Source organism: Pollicipes pollicipes, unplaced genomic scaffold, assembly GCF_011947565.3.
Source record: "Pollicipes pollicipes isolate AB1234 unplaced genomic scaffold, Ppol_2.1 Scaffold_6686;HRSCAF=7923_pilon_pilon_pilon, whole genome shotgun sequence".
Taxonomy (NCBI): domain Eukaryota; kingdom Metazoa; phylum Arthropoda; class Thecostraca; order Pollicipedomorpha; family Pollicipedidae; genus Pollicipes; species Pollicipes pollicipes.
Window position 1 is genome coordinate 27,628,672 of NW_023596921.1, and position 16,875 is coordinate 27,645,546.

Here is a 16,875-nt window from a genome sequence, read left to right on the forward strand (position 1 = left end):
GACGCCGCGTCAGTCGACGCCGCCTCGTCCGCCGCTGGGGCGGCGTGGCTGAGCGGTGGCCTCTGAATGCCCGGCCTCCTCGGAGGGTCATCTACGACCAGTGGGCGAGAGATGGTGCCGTTCCAGGGACGCCCTCGCGGTGAGAGGTCGGCGGGCGACGCCCCATCCCTCGCCGTCTGACACCCAGCACAGGTACCCGCCGCCGTCGCTGCCCAGAAACGTCGAGCCTACCGCCGGCTGCCCGCCGAGTCGCCTGGTGCAGCCGCGCGCCGGGACCGGCCGACTCGCTGCCGAAAGCCGGGGCTGGGTCTGGGTCCCGTCCCGCCGCCGTCCTTCCTATTCAGCATATCTTCCCCGGTGGTCGATCTGCGGGAGCTGTCATGCTGCCCGGCGCGGTGCAAGTGAGGACGGACTTTCGGACGTGCGCGTGTCGCTTCCATGGGGCGAAGACCGCTGTGGTTGTGTGGAAGTAGCTTTCATGTGTCTCATCATGCCAATCTGTCCCAAGTAAATTATTTACACAAGTGTGCGCGTTTAACTGTGCGTTATGGACATCACGTTCAGAGCACGAGGACAAGTCAAAATCCGCCATCAACTTGTCAGGAAAAAGACTGGAGAAGCAAAACAAAAAGCTAGACATAACCTGCCACGGATCTTGCCAGGCAACGTCACCAAACCTAATCGAGAAAGATTCAAAGCTCGCGTTGTCACGATTGGACGGAAGTCTGACGTGAGCGGCGTTGCCAAACTTCAGGAGATAACCGGAGAATGTCATGCCATAACCTGAGTCGCGCCGTTAACAATCCGGATTACCTCGACACCGGCAAAAACACTTCTTTAAACCTATACATTGCCATGGCGATACTTCCCCTCGGACAAACGGGTGATGCGCGCTGCGCCAGCTAGCTGCCACCAGACGCGATACAACGGCGACCATGTGAGAGTATCTGGGAGAGGATTATGACGTCACTGAAAGCCTCTCAGCGTGCCATCATCATGCCGACGCCAGCTCACTCTCAGCGTGCCGTCATCATGCTGACGCCAGCAGAAAGGTCACTTTCGACGTGCAATAGGAGCAAATACTTAACAACACATCCTGATGGCAGAAAGTTGCGAAGAGGAACGCACCGGTCGCACACGTGTACCCTACACATTACCTTGATGCATGCTGCGAATCGTGGGGATTTCAGTGCTAAGGACAACGGTTATACGATTCCTGGCCATCGGGGTAATTGCACGTGCTGGTTGCACTTATCCGTAGCGGTGCTCACATATAACAATACAGGATACCGCTGTCAATGTCCGAGAAGCACAGAGCATGGAGAGAGCACAGAAAGAGCACAGAGCACAGAGCGAAGCAGGTACGTAGCATGAGAGTAAAGCGGAACCCACCTCGAAAGCATGCACCGTCTAACAAAGCTGATGGCTGCCGGAGATGCTGACGTGTCTCAATCGAACGCCACGGATCTTCAAACGGCTGGTAATCTCTGCACGGACGGGAGCGATCTCCGCGAAGCCGTCCTGCCCTATGGCTGCCGTCTCCCTGATCTCACGCAAGTGTTGGAAACACTCATCCTTGGTTTCAACAGCTGCTCCTGCGCCACTGCCGAAAGGCCCGTAACATGTCAGGTGTGCCACTACCTTTGTCCCGTGACTGCGCCGAGTGGCACGGCCAGTGGCACGGCCTTGCAGTATGGGATCGCACGCACTCTTCATCGACCTATGCATATCGAAACCATCAGCTGGACTTTTGCTGTTCTGAAAAGCGGATCCGACCATATGCGCTTCGTGCTCACAAGTCGTGCTGAACGACTGCAGGCGACGCCCGGAGCGATGTATCAGAACCACTCACATCCCGCAGGGTTCCGCTCTGCTCGAGAAGGCGATACTGTAGAAGTAGTCCGATGAGAACATGCTGATGAAGAGAGTCGCCGCATATCCGATGGCGCAGGCGCACGGAGCATACGGATATCTCAGCCGCCAGAAGCCAGAGGGACGTATTTAAACAGAATCAGCTGGCAAAAGCCGAAGACGCTGTCAATTGAGCATAGTCCTTGCCTGGTTATCCTCCTTGGCTCCCTTGGTCCCCTTGGCACTTCCGAGCCCTGTGTTCTTACACCCATGTGATGGCCCACTGGCCGCTCAGCGACCCATTTAGTCGTCAGAGCATACCTCTTTGGACACTTGGAGTGCACTGGCCGATCAGAGGCCATTCTACCAGCCAAGAAACCTCCTGACTGCTCGTGGGACTCTGTGAACCTAAGGGCTCTCTGTACGCCCAGGGGGTCCTCGATGCCCCTGTAGCCATTATTACACTTTTATTGCAGGACTTCCGTAATCGCTTAAGGCCGTCCTGTCTACTCAGTGATGCTTTGGCCACTCAGGGGTCTCTCAGCTGCTCAGTGGCCTGTCTGGCTACTGACGCTCTGGCTACTGAAAAACCCTCCGGTCACCGAGTGCCCCCGGGGCTATCCGAGATCCCATGGTCCGCTCAGGGTCTTTTTGGTGCTGAGCTCTCTATATCAGAAGGCCCTCTAGATAATACCGGCTCTTTCGGCTGCAGTTTTGCCGCTCGGAGGCCGTGTCTTTACCAGAGAGCGCCTCGGCTGCCTTCAGAAGCGGATGTCAGTGCTGTGCATGAGCCCGTGGACGTGTGAGGGAGCTCGCGGCTGCATGATGTGACCTGATGGTGAAGCGCAAAGGAGGCTCCCTGCGAACCTGAGGCTCCCTGCGAACCTCAGTGGAGTTCCTCTGCTCGTTTCGCTTCGATTTGAATGCATGACTACGAGGCTGAGGCTCTGGATAGGCCGACAGAATCCGAGTTCAGTCAAATAGGATTCTTGCTTGATGCCTCCATCTCATCAGACGTAAAGGTGAAGACGTGAAGACGACGGCATCAGACGAAAGGTCAGACATCAGTAAAGGTGAAGAATTGTCGTATACCATCAAGTTATACTCTGGGTGGCTTGGGCGGAATTTTGTTTTGTAAAACGGTGCTGCCAACTATCACGTGTTAAAGGGAGTGTTCCACATTTATATGGGGGTTTGAACTGAAACAGCCATTTTGAAGACCTTTCGGTGCTGTTCACAATCCTGTCCTCCTTCAGACCTTCCCCTTAGTTTCTGAGCTACATGCGCGCGAGAAAAAAAAATGTGGGACAGTATTTCGGCAACAGCACTTCGAATCCACCTTGCCATTCATGACGGTACCATAACGTTATTCGAATCTTACCACTGCATATGCCGTGCGGCGATCAAAGCCGAGAAAAATACAACTGTCGAAACGTTCATATCCGGTGTTCATGAGAATAACTTCCAGCTATAAAGGCTGCCAATTAGCTTTCAATCAATGCTGTGCAAGGTAAGACGACATAATCAAACCATGACGTATTGATGAGTATATTTACTAAGCAGAGAATTGTGCTGTCTAGAGCAGTCTTTTCCGCTTAAAAGTATACCAATCGTTATAAGAGAGTCTGGTTTATCATATCTGATGCTTGCTTCAATATCTTCAAATGTGAAATATTCCCTTTAACTAAAACCTAAGCACAACCACGGCGCGGATAAAAATACTGGAGTGCTGCTTAAAAGGGCAGTGCATGCCAATGTTTATGTATGAATTTGTGTGGTTTTATTTGCATGCAGTGGGTGCCGATAGTGTAATGGTCAACGCATGTGCGTTAACCACCGCGAGGCTGGGAAGCTAGAGGTAGGGGGCTTAATCCCCGGCGGTGCCCGCCATTCCTGTGAACGTGAGAGGCAGGCGACGCCGTATAGCCTCAGCAACTGAGTGCGTCGTAGAGCCCCAATGGCGACGACGAGTTGCGCGAAGGTTGGAAACGTCGTCAGGCTATTGCTAACAAGTGACGGACATATGAGTCCAGCACAAATCGTAATATCTCTCCCCCGACGCCTCAAAATCAACGAACGACTTGTTGAGCTTCTACACGTGAAGGGCAATAGAGACAGTTAGGATCGACAATACTTCGATTACGTCAAGTTGATGGAAAGACGCGTCATGTCATTGTCCAAGCGGCGAGAAATCCTTAGCTCAAGCCAAAATTTTGAGCACCTTCGGCTTGTCAAAATGTGTAACAGCCTTGTAACGTAAGGCAGCGACGCAACCTTAAACAGTTGTGTTTCCTGTTACCAAGTCTGAACTGATAGCAATGGTTGCAAAGATCTCGGCTTATGGAAGGCGTGAGACCGTGTCTAGCCGTGTCTGAAGACCGTGTCTAGCCGTCCACATTGAAAGCCGTATCGCTGTTTAAAAAACTCGTTTCACCAGCGATCTCGCTCCAAATGAATGAATGAAGCACGCTGAGCTAGAAAAGCCAGGGGGGTGGGGGGCACTGACGGGGAGCAAGCTCAGCCTCCGTTCTGCGCCGTTTGCAGTTGAGTGCAATCGACGCTTCACTCGAAAAGTCTGCAGCTCGGTGAGTTGGAAGTGGTGGGGCCGCTATCAGGCACCGATAGGGTGCCTCGCACAGGCGAACACGGCACTCTAGCAGTGGTAAAACCAACAGCAGACCCGATAGCACTGCCAGGAAGCCCGATGGGCGATGATCACATGCACTGCCAGCGTCGCCGAGATCGCCTGCAACTGCACATTCTGTCTGTACTGAAAAAACCTGTCGTTGTGTCTGGTAGAGCTATTTACAGCTCTAAGTTGTTAAGGGCATTTGGGAGGAATATTATACATATAGATATGACGGTACTAATAGCCTTATTTCTCGTAGAATAACAGGAATAATGGAGAGACAGATGCATTTATATTTCGGCTACATGTGTTTAAAAAGAACATCAGTATTAAATTCAATATTGCCTGCCGACCCTACTCGTTTTTCAGTTGTTTTTTTTTGGGGGGGGGGGAAATGGCGAGCTGCAGACCAATATTCAGGGACTGAAGAAGGGGCAATAACTAGTCATTACTATCATGCAGCGTATATGTGACTAAGAATCAAAATATGTGAAAAATGCATGTTCACGCCAACAAATTCAAGTAAGCAGGTATGACTCATCACGTACCAGTCATACATGCCAGCGATTTCATATAAACAGGCGTCACGCATCACTTATGCATGCAACCAATTTCAATTACACAGGCATTGTGTATCACGCGTTAGCAGTCAGCCGTGCATGTTAGCGATTTTAAGCTAACTCACATCACACATCAAGGCACTAATAACATTCGCTTAATCGGTTATGATGAGCCTTGTACGTTAAGGTCTGGTCGCCGGCTTTTTATGAGAATAAGCTCACTAATCTTCCTATCTGAATGGTCCCGCGCTCTGAAGAGGACTTTGAGCTCTAAATAGGGACATTCTCTGCTTTGTTTTTAGCGTCTCACATGTGTTTCTCAGACGCTTAGGGTGCATGAACTCCCTGACATAGATTATGTACCTTCCATGCTTTCCATACAGCCTACACTTAAATTCGTAAATCACGTATTTGCGTGCCCCCTGAAACCCACATTTGCGCAAATGACGCTTATTGCCCCCCGGGCATTTAGGCTTCGAGATAGAATATGTCGCCACAAACTTTTTTAGCTTATTGCTGTTTTTTCCAAGCTAGGCATACGCGCAGTTTTGACTCTCTAGCAATATGTTTCATTTTCCAAAACAGGTGTCCATCTCCGGAAGATGGGAATCCGTCGCCCGACAGGTCGTGTCCCCGTTTCCTACCACCATCTGCTCACGTGCTCTAGATGTTTTTACCTTTTCCAACATTCTACCTAAAAGTCATAGTCGTGTTCCTTCATGATAGTCATAAAGTCATAGTCATAGTCACGCATTCATTTATATTCTCAAGGATCCAGCAGCACGACGGGCAATATTGGAGAGCGACATCTTGCAGCAGGGCAGCTTATCAGCACATGCTTCATCAGCTTTGTGTTCGGAGCCGCAGCAGAGTGGAAAATTGTACCCGGTAACAGGGGTGTAGTTTCCTATTCAGTTAGGGTGGCTTCAGTCCCCCATCCCCAACTTGGGCTCCATCCCCTTCCCCCCCCCGCCAACCCTGGGAAGATAGCGGGCCAAATATGGGGAGCAACCTGTTTGTTGGCATATTTTGGGGACAGGCTGGCCACTTTTCACTGCCCATCCTACCCAACTCAGTCAGTGAATACACGCCCTGCCCAGTAACGCACAGTTATTTGCAGTGTGTTTGAATTTAGGGCGGCTGTCCGCCAGCTGAAGACCAACGTTGCGATCTGGTCACAAATTGTCGGCACAACAGCTTTATATTGTTGAAATATCACTGCGGTCATTGAGTGTAGGGCAGACGCTGGTGCGGCCTGCCGGTCGAGTTATTGAGAGTCAACTGGCTTTTGAATGGTCACATCACTGTGACAGTTGTGTGGCAGTGTGTGCACAGCTTACAACTTGGCTGTTTTGTATAAGAGCACCGAGTGATGAAACCTGGCTATGCAAGAGGTAGCTAGTGAATTAGGTATATATATATATATATATATATATATATATATATATATATATACCGTAAAACAACAACGTCCTATATGGCCGTTGCCAGGCATCCTTCCGTTTTGGAGTAATATGTATAAATACACACACACATATATATATATATATATATATATATATATATATTTATATATAGAAATATATATGTATAAGTATATATATATATATATAAGTGATCTATATATATATAAGATATATATATATAAGATAAGAATATATATATATATATATATATATATATATATATATATATATATATATATATATATTTGATATCTGGGAGTAACTTACTATAGTGTTCACAAAACATTGTGCTTTTCTTCATAGGCATCATGCCTATATTCTTGTGCGGTGCTGCTGCACTGTCATATGTCTTGCATCAGCCCTTTTCTCTTTATTTCCACTTCATTATGCATCCTGCGACGCCCCGTTTGTCCCGGGCAAGATGCATATTGCACCAGTCATGAGGGGATTAAGCGCCCGTTGATGGGGTTCCCGTCCGGGGGCCCAGTCCCTGCCTCGTGTAGGGGTCGCTGTGCGGGCTAGGCCTGCGGGTATAGACCCCCAGCTCCATGTGGCGTTGTCCCGCTACGATTCACTTCCCTTCATCCCGCAGCTATGCAATGGCGATTTATGGCCGCAAGGACTCTTGTTCGAACCAAACAAAAAAAAAAAACAAAAAAAAACTGCATTGTCAATACAGTACCTTATGAGTACGGTAAAACAGGTTCGTCACTTCAGCGCAAGTTTCCCTTAAGTATTGGTCAACCATGTTGGTTGCAGGAAACTCATTAAGTGTTGAGAAATTGGCTCGGATGAATTGCCGGAAAGCTTGGCTCGGATGAATTGCCGGAGAGTTTGCTGATTGCGCCGTGTCGTCCGACGCTGCATATAACGTTCGGTGTAACGCTGCACTGTCGTAATGTCTGTCAGGACTCATGCTACAGAACCTGCAAATTGATTAGAGCCAATGCCGGACGCTTTTGACGTCGACGAGGTAAGAGCTGGACGAACAGATCAGGTTCTGAAGGCCCAATCGGAACCGGTCACCGGCGCCTCGATCTCAGATCACCTCTGGGCTGAGCCCCGAGGGAGAGGAGCGCGATCCTTGGGGGTCAGTCAGGCTTTCTGTCAGTGACTGCCGTCGCGGTGCTTCCATGTGGCTTACGAAGTACACGGCACGGGGCATCATAGTCGTTTTAAAATATGCGAATTTCAATCGAGACAAGTTTGTGAACTTTGGTCTGCTAGTTATGCCCGTCGCGTTGCCCAGCTTGTTATGGAAAAATCGACGTCATGCCCCGAGTACGTGCAACTTTTGTATTCAGTGGGAGTCCAGATGCAGCACAAACAGGTAGCAAAACTGGAAAACCACAACATACCCCAGCACATCACAGTCCCTTTAGTCACTGCAAGCTCGTCACTTCACATGAAGGGCACCACCTCATTCAAAATGAATATCTTGTGAACATTCACACTGGTATCATTTCCACATATGGAATACTGGTGGTGTGAGCTAAATCACACAACATGAACATAGTACACAACTGCATCTCGAGGCAGTATATAAAAATTGGTCCCGCACATAACAAGCAAGAAACGTGCCTCCCTAAGGCGGGCTCAAAATACTGACCACACTCGCGTATGTCACATTACCGTACGCTAAATGCATGCCTACAGCGTTGGACCTCCTCAGCACTGATCGCAGTGCTTCAGAGTGGCAAATTCGTCGCAGGCCAAACCACTGACGACTAGCACTCTAGCTCCCGAGCTACACAGATCCTCGGACGAAAACAGCAGCTCTTTTTCAAACACTGATGCAAGTCCCAAAACACTCCGTAAAACACTGTGGTAAAAGACCCCCTTCTCCCTCCATGGGCCTCGTCACGGCTTAGAGTGCACCACTACAACTGGCTGGTGAGCTCGGGGTAGAGGTCGCTGGACGGTGTGTCGAAACCATCCTCGGCAGCGGTTGTCTTCTCCTTCAGAGCGATATTCCGCGAGTGCTGGGACCACGCCTCCGTCGGCTGTATGCTCTGCCGCAGCCGCTGTGGAAGCACACGCCGGTGAGGAGGCGGCGGGTGACGACGCATACACGTCAGAAACATCCACCCGAGGCGAATGTCATCACTCAAGACAAGCGTCATCGAGCGTAGCAGGCTTCAAAGCGCGTGGGAAACTCTAGGGCTACGCTGCATTGAGCTCATTGAGCCTATTGTATATGTCCAGAGCTGCAAGATATATGTAAGCACAAGGAAAGCTGTACCAAGGTCTGGAGCTCCTGGTTAATCAAATTGGTGGGCTGCCTGGCTCTTCGCAGAAAACACTGTGCACCACACAAACATGATACGTTCTCTCTATGCAGCGCCTTTCCCTGGGTCCTACAGGGTTCTGCTCAACCTCAGTAACCACAGCGGAGGGATTGTCCCAAGGCAACTCATTTAGTCTTTTTCTGTAACCCATGGCACAATCAAGCAGCACGAGCACGGCTCGACTTACATCCAGAATGTTTCCCTTCTGCTCGACGACGACATTGTAGATGAAGCCTAGCGGGATCACTGAGATGATGAGGATGGCCACCGCCCAACCTATGCCATTGGCATATGCGGGGTATTTATATCCTCCAGAGACCAGCGGGGTGAAGTTCGCCCAGCCCAGAATCAGTACCACCTGAGGAAACAGAGTCAGAGTTGAAGGCCGATTTACGACACCTAACAAGAGGAACGACAGGTACGATAAAATGACATGAGCATTGTCCATATGGTCTGTGAACTATAACCGTGAACTTAGTCTGCAGATAGAATCATCTGCCTGCACAGCCGACAGCACGAAGGCCTTCGGGACCTGCTTTTTAATTAATCCAACGAATTTCATTAATTCACGCGGACCACATCCACGCGTGCCGCTGACGCTCCCCGGCAAACTCGCAGACGATGATGAGTCCAGCCCAGCGCGACGTCACGTCCAGGCCGAGGTCAGCGGTCCCGGAGTATCCAGCGCGTCACTCACCCCGACCAGCAGGGGCGAGACGGTGCCGTAAATGGCCGTGAGGTGGGCCTTCAGGCGCATGCCAGGACTGAAGCCCTGGATGGCCAGGAGGTCGCGGTAGTAGTTGCGGATGCCGTACAGCCAGTACATGGCGAGCAGCTCTGTTAGGCCAATGACGAGGTAGGGCCAGCCGGCCGCGTAGTAGTCCAGCAGATCGAGAATGTAGCGTCCGCCCTAGAAATTGCGAAGAGCCCAGCAGATTAGCCGATAACCACGAGTGACGTCGAATTCAGTGACGAACGCCAAAATATGAAAAGATTCTTGCTTCACAAAATTCAGTCGAACTTATAGCTGTGCTTTCTAAATTTCGGCGTGTGAAAAGAGCATTTGGTTAAGTCAAGTTGATTAAGTTAATGGTTATATCTCGTGAATCTCATAGAACACAAAAAATTAGGCATTTAGTGAATCTAGATATTAATCCTCAGAGGGACAGTGGACATTTTTTAACTACGGCTTTTGCTTGTCTAACTAAGGAGCGCTACACTGTGTGGGATTGTGCGGGACCTGGGCCGAGAAGCACAGAGCGGGTCTCCACAACAGCATTACGGGAAATTCAATGTAACAATACACACAGCAATGCGAATGTCGCTGTCATACCTGGGTGGTGAGTGGGATGCCCAGGAGGAAGAGAATAACGCAGACTCCCACAACCACCCAGGGCTTCTTGGCGCGCAGCTTAGGGAACTCGTCCAGCAGGCAGGTGACAATGTTTTCGACGATGGCGAACTGCGAGTCTAGGCCGAGCGTGAAGAGCATGAGGAAGAAGAGTAGCGCCCACAGTGTGGAGACGGGCAGGCGCGTCACCAGGTCCGGGTACGCCACGAACGCCAGGCCTGCGGCACACAATCCGTCAAGTTCAGCATGCGACCGGAACGGCAGCTGCACATCCACAAGGCGTCGAGCAAGGTTACGGACAATTGAGACGGCACCGAACACAGAGTTACTGAGGGGAAATGAAATGCAACGCACAATGCGGCGGTGATTATACATTTTATATACACGAAGAGACAACAGTCCGTGGCATCACATGCTCCAATTGCTGGCTATCCGCGCGCCAATTGCAGCCGTACCTGATCCACTGGAGACCACCTCTGAGACGGGAACGCCCAGCTCCCGGGCCATGAAGCCAAGCACGGAGAAGATGGCGAACCCGGCAAACACCGACGTGCAGCAGTTACCGAAGCAAACGATCAGCGTGTCCCTAAAAACGTAGCATAATGCAACATAAGCCGAGGTGCGGGCCGGGAAAGGGTCGCCCGGCGTTCAGGCGTTACGCCGGCCGGCTGAAGCATGAAGTCCGAGGTACTGGCGACATGCCTAACTCTTTACACTTTCAAGTTTGACGGCCTTCACGGGAGGCATACAAGCCCTGGAGGGTGCGCACCACGCATGGTGACGTCAGACCGAGTGCCCCGTGCTCTGCGCTCTGCGCTCTGCGCGCTGGCTGTACCTGATAACGTTGTTGTGGAATTTGTTGTAGCTGGCGAGGGTGATCAGTCCTCCGCTTGCGATGCTGAGCGAGTAGAAGATCTGCACGGCGGCCGCCACCCACACGCTGATGTCGGTCAGTTTGGAGTAGTCCGGCACGATATAGAACTTGATGCCTTCGTAAGCCCCCGGCAGGGTAACACCTCGGATCAGCAGGATAATAAGCACGACGTATGGGAAGAGTGCCGTGAAGTAAACCACCTGAAGGCATAGACAGGTAGTGGTTATATAACATACGAAATGAATGACTTATCTGTACGGAATCTGTAATCGGTATATAATCTGTACCGAAGTACATAGCCCAGATGTATGTTAACATAAACACCCGGCTAGGGAGACCTCGAAGGCCCTTTCCAAACACTCGTGAACATTTTGCTGCTCAGTGTTTTCTCTATGCACAGCATTTAGCTTCGCGAGCCAGCCTAACGCGACAGCCTGTTCCGTGTGACGATGCAAACAATCTACTCAAACCTGATATTATATGTTACATTACACTCAAATATTGTCCGTGGCGGAATACGTGTTACCTTTCCGGAGGACTTGACGCCCTTGATGAGAGCAGCGCCCACCACCATCCAGGCGATGAACAGTGACAGCAGCAAGCCCCATTGCACCTGGCCCAGGTGGTCGATCCCGCCGCTCAGATTCAGCACGTGATGCGTGAAGTACTCCTCGGCCGCTGCGGGGCACAGGCGCCGGCGTTATCAAGAGCGCTTGGCGTGAGGGGACGCCGCGTCACATGACAAATGACCTGGGTGCTACAGGTCAGGCAGGATGCAGGGGGTCTGATGACGCGTTGGGATACGATCTTTGACTGGTGCGGGCTTTTCTTAGTGTCCCTGTGGTGACTACATTGTGGTACACTGACAGCACGTGCTAACGGGCCAACATGTTCGGACGAACGACGCACAAATCGGCTGGTACACATGGTTTCTAATATAGAATCTACACTTGTAGTTAAGTTGAATAATTCATAACTCCTTAATTGGCTCGTACAAAATACGATACAATAACTAATTCACAGCGATAACTTTTGAGGTTTAAGATACCATAAGTGTATAATAAGTTGCATACGGTGTCTGGTAACAATCGCCCAGCAATTAAGTTACAGAAATAGGAAATTGTGCTATTTATTCAATAGTTCCAAGCAGACAACTTCAAGCCCGTTTAGCTGTAATGATCTGCAAGATCTTGACAGCGGATCTCAAGTGCATATGCAATGGATTAACGGGCCAAAGTGCATGTGCAAGCCCCCCCCCCCCGCGGTCGACATAAGGACGGAAACTCACGCGAAGTCCGGTTGGCCACGGGTACGGTGCTGTTGACCTGCAGTTGGTCGGCTTCAGTCGTGTTGGTGATGCAGTGGCCGTAGTTGTAGATCCACCACGTGGTGTTGCCGTACATGGCGTCGCATCGTTCGTACTCGCTGTTGCTGAAGCAATCTAGAAGCGGGGAGTTGGTATTACTTGTGCACTCGGCCTGCTGCAGCGCATGTTTGCCTCTGGTTCAATATGAATCACGAACCGCACGGCGGGCGTTGTGCTGGCGTCGGCTCGCACGCTTGCGTTGGCACCACCGTGTTGCATGCAGTCAACATGAACAACAGTCAACAGCCTACGTCGCATGTGGCAGCTTGTGCATTCCAGCCGATAAGACGTGATGCAATTGGACCTCCCTTGCAAGTGCCGCGAGTCCGCACGGCTGCGAAGATTGCGACCAGGAATTCTGATAAACCTCGCCTGACCTCGCACTCGATTGCAACGTCGGCAAAACCGAGAGCGGTAGGATAGCGGGAAGATAGCCAGCATGTTGTCAAAGCTACAGCGAGTGACCCTCAACAATCAGCGTACAGCACATCCGCTGTGCACGATGGCGTGCGACGAATGCACAATACAATGGTGTAAAAGCCAGGTGTTTTGTGTCATCAGCGACGTGCGACGGCTCCCAGTTGCATGCGGCTGATTCATCCGGGCGTAGATAGAGCCGATGTCGACAACTCCAGCCAGCGCGGCGGTGGATTCACTCACGTGGTGTATTGAATTCCTGGCCGCAGTACTGCCAGGGCAGATCTGAGGTCATGCTGGAGTAGCTGTAGTACACCGTCCAGGCGATGATCATGTTGTAGTAGAGGCCCACCGCCACGGAAGCCAGGAACATGGCCACGCCCAGTCCTGGAACCGGCATGCTGTTTAATCACGGCTCTTAAAAGGGGCAAGGGATTTCGAACCGAATGTGCGCACAAGATTTCACCCTTTCAGGACATGGACATCGATGGAATGCTCGTGCGACACCAGTTCTCTCTCTCTCAACCCCCCCTCCCTCCACATGAACGCCGTCGCAAGCACGGCTGCTTCCCGCCGCACCGTTTGCAAACAGCAGCTCTGAGACATCACAGCAGCTCTGAGACATCACAGCAGCTCTGAGACATCACAGCAGCTCTGCGACGTCACAGCAGCTCTGCGACGTTACAGCATGTCTGTGACATCACGGCGGCTCGGCGACGCTGGGCTCACCCCTCAGTGCGGGTGCGTAGTTCTTGAAGAGCGTGATAGGCGCCATGGAGCTGTACTGGCCGATGGTGAGCTCCAGCAGGAAGAGAGGGATGCCCAGGCCCAGCAGCATGATGGCGTACGGGATAAGGAAGGCGCCGCCGCCGTTCTGGTAGCAGAGGTAAGGGAACCGCCACACGTTGCCGAGGCCTGCGGACGCCACATGGACACGGTGAAATGGTGAGTAACTACTGGAAACATCACGTCCTCAAAACCAACTCAACACATGATCTGCCCTATAAACTGGGGTCATTGCGTTACAGTTGGTGAGTAACTACTGGAAACATCACGTCCTCAAAACCAACTCAACACATGATCTGCCCTATAAACTGGGGTCATTGCGTTACAGTTGGCATTGCCTCGGAATTCAAGCTCTTTTAACTTATCAGTGAGCTGAATGAAGGCACTTGATGCTCTTGTAAACGCAAGATGCAGTTTTCGGCACAGTGGCATACCAACAGCGTATCCCAGGCAGGAGAGCAGGAAGTCGAGCTTGCCAGTCCAGTTACCCCTCTCGGGATTCTCATCGCCTTCGTAGAGGGTGTCCACAAACTGTTCGGGAGAGGCTGCCTGGGGGTTCACGACGTGCGCCTGAGGACAAAGGTCAGGTGTCAAACGGGCATTAAGCTGATACGCGGGGGCATTCCATGTGCAATATCCTATAAAAAAGGCCTTTGGTGTAGTCCGCCCCTCCCCATACTCGTGCTCCAGCGTCCAACGATGCCTGCACATGGGCACCGGCAGAACACCATGAGGGGCAACGACATTACAGGAAAGCCGAGCATGTTTGTCTCGCGCGTCATATCGAGTGTTTCCTGCTTATATATAGGTGTGCTTTATTCGTCGATTAAAACATCAGCGCGATTCCAAAAGCAAATTCGTTCGGCAACAGTTCACAGGCCAGAAACAAAGCATGGGGAGTCGTTTCGCTTGCACGCAAGTAATAACAGTGCTGTCACTTAGAGCCAAGTTTTATATATCAGACAAAATTGGGCTTTCATGTTTTTCTTTACCAATGCAAGGTTGGATTTCACGGTGCAGCTTAATGAGTTGCTGGGGTACCCATGCTACCTACTGCCAGACCGCTGCTGCAAATTTACCGAGGTCCTTTTGCAGCCTCCAGCTCGATTTTGTCATTTTGCACCACTGTCGGCCATTACTTTTTACAAGCCATTGTGTTAAAAATTCCTTTATGCGACTGACGGATAGCGGGCCATCTCGCACATTACGGTAGCACATGTCCCTGCGAGAAGACCTTAATTTGATATGAACACTTCATGTCGTCGGCTGGGGGATGCGCAGTCGTGCGGAGAGTCAACGAAGCTAACAAAATGTCGAAATATTTTGATATCACCACTTACGCGCAAGCTCCCGCATTAAGCGATCGCACTCGGGATTAACAGATAACGAATTCACATAAAATTATCACATTAGTCAATCATTACGTATTTTGCCCTGGTTTTGTGCAAGGCATCCGAAGAAGACAACATGCAATGCAAAGTAAGCTAAATGATGTGCCATTGACAGCAGCGCCTGTTTCTCTTCGTGCGAAGAGAAGAGCGATGTCAATCTTCAACCACGATCAAAGCACGGTGTGAATCTTCAACCACGATCAAAGCACGGTGTGAATCTTCAACCACGATCAAAGCACGGTGTGAATCTTCAACCACGATCAAAGCACGGTGTGAATCTTCAGCCACGATCAAAGCACGGTGTGAATCTTCAACCACGATCAAAGCACGGTGTGAATCTTCAACCACGATCAAAGTCAATCGCAATGTTCGAGGCGATGCGGGTATACGACTTGTTAAAATGGCAGGGCCACCAGGGATTTCGCTCACAACGTCGAGCCTCTTACCTCACGTCTGGACCACGGGAACTTCCCACTCCAAAACTTCATGTCAGTCTTCTATGTTCGAATCGCTGATCGTTCAAGCAGGTCTGACAAAAGCCGTCCGTGGCGGTGTACCAGTCCGCTCGCCTGCTTGTTCCACACTCAAGCTGGAGCATTTTCTTCCGCGGTAATTATACGTCGGCAGCAAGTGGTCCCCATGACGTCACTAGATGTCCCAGGCCCGCGTGCGTCTGATAGGTCGGGAGGCGGTGCATGCCGGGCTGGCAGGACGGGGCTGGGGAGGGGGGGGGGGGGGGTGGCGGCGGATGCGGTCAGTCCCCCTTCCGGCGTGAAGGCGAGCAGCCGTGCGGCGATGACTAGGTGGCAAAACGCGACTTATGACGTGTCGCGGGAGGGGGCTCGCTCGGAGGGACCGATAGGTGACCGGCGTCTGGGAAAGCCGCGCAGGCAACGGTAACAAACGCAGGAGGCACCTGACTGATGACCGTGTTACGTCACCCGATGCGCTGGACCGACCAGCTCACGACTGCCGCTAACACGGCTCAGTGGCGGGAGCTCCGATCGTAAGCGTCCCTGACAGGTAATTGCGATGCGTCATGGAGGTGTAACCAGATGGTGTGCGGTGATTCGTTTACCGCTGCCGGTACCAGTGTGTGTAATGCTGTGGCGATATGACTGTCCCGTAGTTCGGCATGCCTGGCACGGAGCCTCGCGCACGTCCTTAATGCGTCACTTGTGCATTAGCGGGCAACGCAGTCAGTGTGTGAACAAATAGTTTGTTTGCACATGTTTGCCCAATTTTGTTCTTTCGTGTTAAGTTTGCACCTGTTTGATCCAGTGAGCGTGACAGCATATGTTGCACGTATTGGAGTCTATTTATATACCCCCATGGTAACGACAAAATTTATTACGATTGTTCAAGATTGCACTGGCATCGCCAACCAATGTTTGGTGACATCCCATTCTCGTGGTCGCGGGCGTCTACCGATACACATTTTCAGGTGTGTTTACACTATACCACAACCACAACCAGCATCGCTGTCTCTTGCAATTTAGGTCAAGTCCTGGATCACGCGGCCACAAACCGCTTGGTGCCCGTTTCTATGTCGACACGTTCATTGCCCTTTTCATTGCTCGGAGACGGACGGATGATAGCTCTCGGCAGCGCCATTCCACCGGACGGACGGACAACGCCTGGCATACGATATGGCAGTGGTAAAAACGGGAGCTGTTCGGCAATATTATTTAGCAGACGTCTGGTGATGCGGTGGGTTCAGGTGCATTGACCTTGGCGAGAATGATGCGTTTCTGCACGGGGTATTTGTTCATTCTTCTCCGTGCAAAACGCAGAACCTGCAGCGTCTGACACGGGGTGGGCTAGCTCCAGCATGTGGGTGGCACTCATGAGTGTGGGGTGGTCGGACGTCAAGCGAAGCCAAGGCACGCTGAAATG

At 51.3% G+C, this 16,875-nt stretch overlaps 1 protein-coding gene across 1 annotated transcript; it reads right to left on the reverse strand.

The window, feature by feature from the left end:
* Positions 1-7,617: 7,617 nt before the first annotated feature.
* On the reverse strand, positions 7,618-15,555 carry LOC119107493 (sodium-dependent proline transporter). The gene is made up of 12 exons (XM_037230946.1): positions 15,426-15,555; positions 14,023-14,158; positions 13,532-13,717; positions 13,046-13,189; positions 12,308-12,460; positions 11,546-11,697; positions 10,981-11,219; positions 10,601-10,731; positions 10,128-10,363; positions 9,492-9,704; positions 8,982-9,152; positions 7,618-8,530 (listed from the first exon to the last, which is right to left on the reverse strand). The coding sequence occupies exons 1-12, from the start codon at positions 15,465-15,467 to the stop codon at positions 8,387-8,389; spliced, it is 1,947 nt and encodes a 648-aa protein (XP_037086841.1). The 5' UTR covers positions 15,468-15,555; the 3' UTR covers positions 7,618-8,386.
* Between the last annotated feature and the right edge of the window lie 1,320 nt (positions 15,556-16,875).

Bases quoted from the DNA above. Each gene is read 5' to 3' on its own strand.
- LOC119107493 (XM_037230946.1), bottom strand. From the start codon at position 15,467: ATGAAGTTTTGGAGTGGGAAGTTCCCGTGGTCCAGACGTGAG. The intron at 14,159-15,425 runs GTAAGAGGCTCG...CTTTGTCCTCAG, and splicing joins TCCCGTGGTCCAGACGTGAG to GCGCACGTCGTGAACCCCCA. The intron at 10,732-10,980 runs GTACAGCCAGCG...CTACGTTTTTAG, and splicing joins TTCCACAACAACGTTATCAG to GGACACGCTGATCGTTTGCT.